Below are 10433 nucleotides of genomic sequence, written 5' to 3' on the forward strand. Positions count from 1 at the left end.
CGGCCGTCGTGTGCGGGGAAGGGCAGCGGCAGCCATGAAGTGTGTCATTGGGGGGGCTCACCTCAGAGGTACCCGCGGCCCCAGGGGAGGCAGCAAGCCTGGGACAAAGGGATGTGTGTGTGAGAAACGGGGCTGCCTCAGGGTGGCACAGCTCCACAGCCGTGAGGGTGCGAGTGGCCTCCTCACGCTGCCTCAGCGGCGTCCCGGGGCTGTCAGGGGGTGTAAAATGGGGCATGGAACAACGGGAGCTGCTTCCAGTGCCATGGCGGTCACAGCAGCGCTGAGGAGCTGCCTCTTTCTCGTCCGCAGGAGGACAGAGGCGGTTTTGCAGGGCCACACGCAGCCTCTGGAGGTTGTTCAAAGCAGAAGGCTGGAGCTGTGGCACTCCAGGTGGAGAAGGAACCGCTTTCCCGCTGCCTCCCAGTGCACACGGTTCTCCTTCCACAGGCCCAGCTCAACCTCCCACACACACATTCCCTGCAAAATGCTGCCAGTGGCAGTGGGCTGAGGCAAATTCTGAGGCCTGCTATCTGTTCCTTCTGTGTTTCTTCGGGCTTCGTCTTTACAGGTGTCCAACCGCTTGATGCGTGCTCAGACTTGTTGCCATCTACAAAGTGTAATTTCTAACTTCAGGGGTGTTTGGTTTAATGAGATGGAATTAATTTGTAGTGGCATCAAGTCATACCAGCTGCTGCAAAGGTGGCGTTTGAGGTGCACCTTGTTGGAGGCAGCTTTGGAAAACATAAAGGTGTTTGTGCTACTAAAAAGGAAAGAATGTTTTCCATCATGTCATCAGTGTAGGAAATTTGTAATGTTTCCTTTTAAACTGTTCTGGAGAAAATGCAGTATAACTTCTTTTTACCTCATTATACATATTGCACTCTCTTATTTCCCTGCTAGTGTTCGGAAGAGCAATACATGCCATAGCACGTATTAGTGATGAGTTTTGGTTTGACCCTGTAGAAAAAGGCGTAAGTGAATTCGATTTATTGTAATTTTAAAATCTTTCTTGGAAGCGTGGTATTTATGTTGTGGGATATTGTGTTGTTTTCCTTTGGGTACCTTTCAGTCCAAGTTACGTTCTCTCTCAGCTTCCTCCACTTTCAATATGGACAAATGCCATGTTTTCTGTGATTGTAATTATGCCGTTTCCATCATGGAAGGTTCATTCCTGCTCTGCCCCGAATATTCTTCAGGTTTTTGTTACCTAAGCTGAAGCTTGTCCAGGACATCCGGCTTAATACCAAGGGTGTTATTTCTATTGTCATGAGTCAAAAGGTTTGTGTTTTGTATCACAGCAGGAGCTGCCTCTAAACATGGTTTTGTACCAGTGTGACTCAAGAGGAAGAATGCAGCCATTAATGTGCCTCTAATTAATGAAACACCATTTCCAGCAGAATTAGGGTTTTCTCTAGAGGTTTCTTAGTAAAAGTGATCAGCTCAACTTGCTGGGAGGCTGGAAAATCAGAAGTGGAAATAATTTCTTTTTATACCTGGAGGATTTTTGAGGTGCTAGTAATGTTGTTGCTCATCTGTACGTATCATGTGGGTGGGTTTACAGGAAGATTGTTCTAGAATAAACTCCAGTCCTTCAAATGCCTCAAGCACAAGCTGAGCTTTAAGTGTTTCAGTAACTCACACTTCAGGGCCACTCAAACGTCTGTGGATTGAATTCCTACACTTGAATCATACCGGTGACTTTGGAGCAGTAATAACGAAGGTGATTAGTTTGAACATGAATGTCTGCACGATGCATCTGTATTTATTTTGAGATACACACATTTAAAGGTTTTGTGTCTTAGGCATGGCACTGAAGCACAGAGAGAGCTTTTTTTGTTAAAAGTTTGATATTAAATAATTTTGAGTTAATACATTGTTTTATTTCTATTTTCAGCTTGCCTTAAGATCAGTGAATTCTTCAAGGTCCGCATATGCATGTGTCTTCTTCTCATCTATGTTTTTTCAACATTACTGCTGGGCAGCTGTGTCTCAGCCATGTCAGAAGGAAAAACAGTTCTCCCTTCCATGTAAATTGATAATTAAGGTACCTTTTAATGAATTGTCATGCACAGCTTTGTAAGCAGCAAATTAGCCCAGTTTCCAAATGAAATGATGGGGGAGGCTCTTGTAGGCATGTGGATGTCTTTAAACTTAAGCGCTTCTGAGCAATTCTGCAAAAGGGAGCGTTGGTGTTTAATGATGCGTGAAGTTGTGTGCCCTGAGCTGCGTCCTGCGGCACCCGAATGCTGAACCAGCTTCATCGCAGGGTGAAGGAAAAGCACATTTCTGCCTCTGGAGCATTTCTCCTGCAGCCTTCAAAACCAGTCTGGGGCAGGAGAGCTCTGACCAGTTGTTTAGCAAACAGATCTGTTGGCTACGTCTTAGAATCGCAGGTGAGGATCAGCATCAGCCGCCCCAGTGTCTGCTTACAGAGCATTAAAAGCAGGAGCTTGGGGTAAACTCTACAAAACTCAGGAAACAATATTGCAAAATTACTTGGTGAGTAACCTCTGCGCTGATTTTTCTGTTTTTGTTTTACAGTCAGTTCTTCCTGTATTTAGATGTGTAAATGTGCTGGAAAGGAATGTAGAGAAGTGCAGCATTTATACAAATATTAACGATCATCACATAACTTTTCAGCTCCTCTGCAAACACGGTAGGTTACAAATCAGATGACTTGACAGAAACAGAAGCAGTTTAGAACAGCAGGGCAACACAATATTCAGTGTCATTATTAACCGAATATCATTGGGTTTTGTTCATATCCTTTATACTTAGGTGTTGTAAAAACATATAACCTGATGTTTCAAGACTGTGATCCATTGCAGGCTGTTTTTGCGAAGCACTTGTGTCCAAACGTACTCAAAGTCCACTCGAGGTAATGAATACAAATATATTTTTCTGAAAGAAAAAATAAAAAATCATACAAGAGGCAATATTGCTCTCATAGGCGCTAATCAACATCTGATTAGGGGACAGTGAAAAATAGCAGATTCCTAAATCCTGTATCCTACTCCTTTATTTTTCACATTGCAACTTAAGAAATTTGGATCATGCTGCCATTAATGCTACTCAGTCTAACCTCGAGAAGCGTGCAATGTGGAATTTGAATTCACACCTTTGAGCAAATTCCACTCATGACAAATAAACTCGTGCTTTTATTTTATAGGCAAAGAATCCAGTGGTAAAAGTACCATTTTTTAATGGAATAAGGCAAAGTTCTGGTTCAAGAAGCAGCTCCGGGCAGAATCCCAGAGTTGGTTTGTTGCAAGCAAAGGCAAAGGATGGTTAAGACTCTGCTTTTCCTGACAGGATTTCTGTTAAACATGTTTCTTGTGCACAGGAGCTCTTGTCACAATAATTAACCATTAAAGCATTCAAGGTGGATGAAGTATCTCTGTATAAATATTACGTATCTTGTTTATAAAAAGATTATGCAACTTTTAAAACTGCAAGCAAGTATAGGATGCTGAGATTTGCTCAGAATCGTGATATACACATAGAGAAAGGAAGCAGCAATATGTGTGTGTGCGAGACTGATTTGACAGTGTACACAGGCATTAAATTTGCTTTAGTAATTATTGGTTGTATTTTTAGATTCCTATGTTGCTGTATAAATTAATTAAGATACAGCACACTGTAAGGAGAGCACATTTCCAAGGCAGTTTTTCAAGCAGTACTGCCAAGTAACAGTTTTCATTTCTAATGTGAGGAACAAATGCTGGCTAAGTAATCTGTGGCATGTAAAATAATGTTAATGTTGAATGAAATGTTGTAGGCTGCTGGCTGAAATAATGATTCACTTTCCGACCAGTCAAGAAGAAGTAACCTTATCAGTGACTCCAATGAAAGTTTGTTTCAAGAGCTACACTGAGGAGGACACTGGTAAGGAAATTCAAAATATTAAACAATATTGGGATTTTAAAGCAGGTGAACTGAAGGCATAATAACTATTGCAACATAAATGGAGAATGCATTTATGGCTGAATGAGATTTTTAAGAGAGGGAATATATATAGGGAGATTTTAAGTCATACTGCCACCCTCTGGTTTTAATATACATGTATTAAATAACATTTTCCTAGTATCAGTAGCAGATATTAGACTGAGCATCCAATTCAAATCAATTAAGCCACATGCTGTAGGCTTGAACAGAGGTAATTACTGTGCTGCAAGAGCAGAAGCACAGCAACAGACAGGAAAAATGAGATAATTTTATGTTTTAAAAAGAATTATTTAAATCTGAATACCATAATTATAGAATTGATATAATTATGGAGTATATTTTAGTAGAAGGGCAATAGGGGGTGTCAGCTGGCCTGGCGCTGTTACGCTGCCGTGTTCACATCTCCAGCCAACATGGAGAAGTATCTGGATTCTCCGTGTGTGACTCAAAGTAATTTTAAAGATATAATTGTGGTTTTGAAGCAGAGGTTCTTGTATATCGTATAATAAAGGGATGTTTTTCGTACTTGCTTGTGACCAAAGCTGAGGATAATGACCTGGAAAAAGATGAGTGCCTAGAGCGTAGGGGTGGGGATGGGGATGGGGCTGAGGCTAAAGCGGTGCTGAGTGAGAAGGAGGAGTGAAACAGGGAAGAAATTACTGAAAATAAAGAGACACTTAAAAAGATCACATTTTGAATGACAAATTTTGTTAGTTTAGAAGCATACAAGGGTTATTGTAGGACAGAAAGTGAAAGAAATAGCAGTTAAAAAATTTATGAGATACCAGAAACCAAACAGTCAAGGAGAAAAAGGAGGAATTACAAGCGTTGTTCTTGTGTAGCATGTGATACGATCCACCGCCTGCAGCAAACGTTCTGGGAAACAAAACGTGTCCTTTGAACAGATCTCCTGCCCAGGGCTTGGGTTTTTCCACCGTCAGGTTTAATTTTCACAGAGAGAAATTCCACCTTCTGCCTGGACTTGTTTTCGTTTGCGTGCAGTAGGCTCTGCCGTGCAGAAGCTGTGCTAGAAATAGATGTTTCTACAGTTTTTAGAAACTTGACAAGAGTATATTTGAACACCCTCATTGTAGGCTGAGATTAAAAAAAACCCTCTTGAGCAGAGAAACAGAAGACTGGGAATAGTTTGTGAGGCTTGTGAGCAGTCTGGCTGTTCAAACTGCCGTAGAATTTTTGTTAATGTCTCTGAGACTATAGCACATCAGGGAAGTGCCCTTGTACTTTCTTTCTTTTTGTACTAATATCAACTATGGACTAATGATAACAAGCAACAATTAAATACCTGAAACTGAAGAGCCTGTTTCCTGTCACCACTTACATATCAGGAAAAGATTTTAATTTAAAACAAAGAACCCAAGTTCACCTTAATTGTCCTCTGATGAATGTCAGCAATTATGATTCAGCTGTTAAAGCCATGCTGCAGTTTGGTCTTCCCGTCTACAGGACAATTAGCAGCCGGTAATGCTATTTGTGATGAACGTCTGTCAACAAAGCAGATTTGCAAGAACAACAGCAGGTATCAGGTCAGATCACACAGTGGAACATAAAACAGGTTCTGTTAAAAGCCATATAAATCTACATAATACACTGTAAATAAATAGAGGACTTAATTGTGGAATAAATTTAGGTAAGCTAAATATCTATTACTGTTAGTCACTATAAAAATACAATTATTTGTTCAAATGATACTGATGTAAATATCTCATGGTTATAATCATCGTTTTGTTGAGTTCAAACTTCATTCCACTGAGTCCTGCACCTTTCTGTTATTTTAAACAGATTTTTCAAAGACAATGCTCACGGAAATACAACTAAATCCAGAAGAATTTGACTACTTTCAAGTTGGAGTCGATTCTGAAGTGACATTTTGCCTTAAAGAATTGAGGGTAAAGTAAGAACTTTTATTAAATAAACTATTTCCTGTTAACTTGCCGGCCCAACCAGGGTGATGCAGAATGGCCCTGGGGTGTTCCACCAGGTCCTGACCAGCATTTCACCAGCTGGTTGAGGCTCGAGCTTTACGAACCAGGGTCTTCAGGGCACCGCGGAGTCCCGCACAGAACAACAATGCAGTTTCAGTGCTGGGCAGACACACTGTAACTGTACTGCAAAAAATACCATGGCCACAGAGGTTCCACGTGCAGAAGCTTCTCTGTCAAAGCTCCAGGCAGGGAAGGCAAGAAAGTTGTTCTAGAAGCAGTCGACTTTCACCCTCTTTTTGCCAGTAAACAACAGCTGGGATAAACTTCCATTCTAATATTAATCTTCTGGTTTTAAAGCAGCATCTAACCCCCACCCCTTCTTTTCAGGGACTGCTGGCATTTTCAGAAGCAACCAGTGTTCCTGTCTCAATCCATTTTGACGTGTCTGGAAAGTACGTTTTGGAACATGCCTGTCTAGCCCTGCTGCAGTTACAGCTCTACACCTGGTTTTTGTCTGTGGGTTACTCAATCTATATTGAACTGGAACATGTCATTTTATACTAAAAGCCATATTTCTAATCTGCAAGCCAGAGTTAAGTAGTTTGTTATTATGCATAAAGCATTTAATGTAGGCACCAGTATTACTGCAGCAGCCATGCTGACTGGTGAGCACCTGTATGTTACCTGGACACTTCAGGCTCTGCCTTATGTGTGCAATGATTTTATTTAATAGTCTAAAGAAATAACACATTTTCTGTTTAAAACATAATTTAAACAGTTCCATATTTAAAAATTGTAATTTAACCAAGTAGAATATTGAATGGCATTTACTCATTAGTGCATTTAAATCTAGCAGGAAGCCATCTCATAGCCTTCAGCAGCAAATATATTTGATTTTCAGCTTTTCAGCAAAGGCATTTTTTAATGTGTGTATAGAATTCTATGAGCGCTGTTTCCTCCTCCAACATGTGGAATTATGCCTGCTGGTTTAGTCTCTGAATATTTGTGTTTAGACCAATTGCTTTCAGCATGGAGGACATGGTGCTAGAAGCCAACTTTATTTTGGCTACCCTGTCGGACGTTGAGAAGGAGAGGGCGTCCCAGCAGGCTCCAGAAAGGTAACGCTGAGCCTCAGGGGCGGGAGGCAACTGCCTTAGGAGCATCCAAAATTGAAGTTTAAGGTTTTCCAGCCGGGTCAGATTAAGATGGAAGCAATTTGCTCATTCTTGTGGGGTATCAATAAGCACCATATGGATCCTGGATTCTTTGTTAATGGGAAAACTGAACTAGACGGGGTCAGGAACATCTCGGCTTCACACAGTGATAGAACCCATTACCACAGGGCGCTCCGTACCAGCGTCTGCTTTCCTGTGTCTCCACAGGGTTCTCTTGCAGTGCGAGGGGAAGACACTGGTTGAGAATCTATTCTGAAGCCATAATGTTCTTCACAAACAGAAAATAAAGACATTCTAACAAAAACACGTAAAAGCCAGTTACTAACCTGACCTACTCTTTCCAATCCAGCTCGAAGACGCGCACAGGTAAATCTGACAAAACCTCCGTGGACAGAGAGAACAGCGGAGCAGTTGCTTCCAAAAAGCCACAGTGGAACAGCAACACAGCGCCAGCAAAACCTGCGAGTCCTTTGGCAAAACAAGAGATTAAAGATATTCCCAGAGCTGTAAAGAGAGAAGTGACAGGGACAGAAGGAACAGCCGTGACCGAGGCAGAGGAGCGAGTGGCGCTGGGAGAGGCCGCAGGGGCTCAGTACCAGAAGGTAAGGAGACCCTGATCCCAGTTACAGGGAATCCCTCAGCAGGCATCGCCCAAACGCTGCTGCATGTTGAGTTTCAGTTCTGCATGTGGCATTTCCGCAGAACCAGCTTTCCCAGCAGCACAATGGACTGAAAACGCCACTACCGTGTTTAACTGTAACCCTGGAAATACTCATAGATGGGAGGGGTATTTTACCAAGAATGACTGTAGACTGATAAAGATTTTTAAGTGGCAAAAGCCTCAGAAATAATTAACCCCCAAATTCTGTATCACCTGCAGTTTCTTACTTCTGTAAATGTTGCATTTTGCAGTTTCATTCCTTATTTTTCGGAGCAGTTTCTTGTCAGAAGGATGCCCCCAGTCACTCCTTCCATAGTTTAGCCACAGCGAGTGACACCGAAGAGGATTTTGGCAACGCGCAGAGCTCCCCCGTTCTCTAGAGACACAAAGCTTTGGAGTCCAGGTAAAGACTATCAAGGATTGCCTTGAAAGATAAAAGGGTGTTTGACGTGGCATTTGTGGAGCTGTTTCTCATTTTAGAAAGAAGGTTAACTGCAGTTCTTCAGCAAGTTAGAACTCGATGGAAACTATTTGTACTCTCAGCTTGTGGGGTGAGCTGCATTTCACAAACACCTATTCAGACACTCTGGCAAGTTGGAATCCTACGCACATGGTGCTTGTTTCATTTTTTTGCACCACAGATATAAGAAAAGGACAAAAACCACTCTATATCAAGTTCTTTATCAGCTCCGGCTCTGCCAGTCCAGTTTCAGTGTTTATTCGGTTATTTTAACCACCAGCAAGGGTCATTCTAGAACTGTTGGATGCTGTCAGAATGCAATATAAATTTAGGTCACGATCTACAAGATTGAGGTTTGTGCCTCACCTATTCTGTAGGTGAACAGCCTGGGAGGTTCAGCTCTCCCATATGTTCTGGGGGAATTCACACTCTGTTACCACTTCAGGCCAATTAACCTGCTGTTGTGAAGTGCTGGAAAAATAAACCCACCCCCGGACACCTAACAGCTGGTATTCTTACAGAAACTTTGCAGAGCTTGCAGTTACCTGAATAACCCACATTGTCACAGAAATGCGTTTAGAAAATAAACTCATGCTTTCAAACATTGGTTTTAAGAGGCTTTTGTTTCAGACTTGCGTTAATCTTTTCCCTCTCCAGTCTCTTCATCCAAATGTGGCTTTGAGAACAGTGTGTGAAGGGCTGAACGAGAGCCCAACGCCGCAGGTAGCGGTGGTGGCCGCGCAGCTCTGTGCTGCCAGCGACACCACCGCGTTAACAAACGGAGCTTTTGCAGTCTACTTTAAAAAACACGTTTTAGTATAAATACTATATTTATTAAATATCTTTACAATTCATTTAAATGTATTTACAGAACTATTCCTGCATAAGTTATACCTCAGACATGAAATTCACATAATTGCCTCTTAGGTAAGCATAGATGATAGTCTCATTTTAACAACAACAAAAAAGCATCCTCATTAGATACAGACTCAAATTTGCTTCATTAGTTCAGCTATCTTTGTAAGACACCACTTCATACAGCCACTTTCCACACACACAATCTGTTTTGCCCCTGGAGGAAGGACACCCATCACCGAGAGATGGGGATTCATCACAAAACCCTTCCCATCTTTGCCAGACCTTCCCCTCTCCCTTCTCCTTGACTCAGTCCTAACTGTCTGGTCCCAAAATCTGGGTTTGGTTTTGTTTTCCAGCCACACCTTCTTCGTAACCCCAAAAAAGTACGTTTAGAGGGCAACTGTATGTTGCGGGTCTCCCAAAGATAGCCGAAGTAGCAAGAAACCACAGAGTTTTTCCAATTCACCACATTTTAGCCCTGTTTTACCCAAATACCAGTAACGCTGCTGCAGGAATCCCAACCCCTGCCAGTGCCGGGACATTACGTGGTTACTGGTGTAGAAAACTCTTCCTTCAGATCCCAAACCCGCTCCCGGTACCAGGCTGAGCAGCAGCCTGCGCTCCGCTCCCCACCCCGCGTCACAGAACACCTTCCTTGAACCCTCCTCTCGTGAATAGTCCCAATAATCTAAAATTCCTAGGAAGTGTTACTGCTTCATGCATCATTTAACATTATTTTGATAGTATGGGCCCTGTCATTTCCTTTTCCAAAAAATTCATTGTGCGCAGACAGCTTAAGTTCATAGGAAGAAATTAAGTTTGATATGTTTAGAGTGCACATCTTAAAAAAAAAAAATAAAACAGCGAAACAAAACCAAAACCAATCAAGCATGTGATAAAAATATCAATTCTTTATAATACAGTATTGCTTTATAAACAGATGGAAAAGCTATAAGCTTTACTGGTCTTTGGTGTGTCCAGTGAGGGATAAACTCATGATTTGTAAATCAAAATCCAAATTTGTTCTTTGTTAAAAACAAAACAAAATCCCGATGCGATATGAGGCGAACGGCTCCAAGGGCTCTAAGAGCGCGCGGCTCAACACCGGGCGGGCGGCCGAGTCCCTCTGCTCGGGGATGCCAGACCCCGGCTGAGCCGCGTACGGCGCAGGCGACACCTCACACAGGGGTAAGCGCCTTCGCCATCCTCTGTACCCGCCCCATATACGTCTCAATGTATAGATCTAGAAAGCAGGGGGGAAAATACCAAGGGTTAGAGACAAGCGTGCAGAGGGCGAGGGGTCAGAGCGCAGCACAGCCCCAGTCTGCGGGGAATCGGCATAAGGGAAGTTCGAGGGAAAGAATAATTGATCAAATCTGCTCTAATCGAGA

General features: G+C 42.4%; 1 protein-coding gene and 1 long non-coding RNA gene across 2 annotated transcripts; one reads left to right on the forward strand and one right to left on the reverse strand.

Moving 5' to 3' along the window:
- Positions 1-16: 16 nt before the first annotated feature.
- RAD9B (RAD9 checkpoint clamp component B) lies at positions 17-8745 on the forward strand. Its single transcript, XM_082066549.1, has 11 exons — positions 17-68; positions 901-971; positions 1895-2044; positions 2542-2656; positions 2779-2878; positions 3779-3885; positions 5746-5852; positions 6276-6340; positions 6902-7006; positions 7413-7665; positions 7976-8745. Exons 1-11 carry the CDS (start codon positions 35-37, stop codon positions 8102-8104), a joined length of 1236 nt encoding a protein of 411 aa, XP_081922675.1. The 5' UTR covers positions 17-34; the 3' UTR covers positions 8105-8745.
- Positions 2755-7436, reverse strand: LOC309446647. The gene is made up of 3 exons (XR_014185479.1): positions 7390-7436; positions 5330-5447; positions 2755-2901 (listed from the first exon to the last, which is right to left on the reverse strand). It is a non-coding gene; the product is annotated as an uncharacterized lncRNA (long non-coding RNA).
- Positions 8746-10433: the final 1688 nt, after the last annotated feature.

Source organism: Streptopelia decaocto (genome assembly GCF_964273445.1).
Source record: "Streptopelia decaocto genome assembly, chromosome: 15".
In the NCBI taxonomy this organism is placed as follows: Eukaryota; Metazoa; Chordata; class Aves; order Columbiformes; family Columbidae; genus Streptopelia; species Streptopelia decaocto.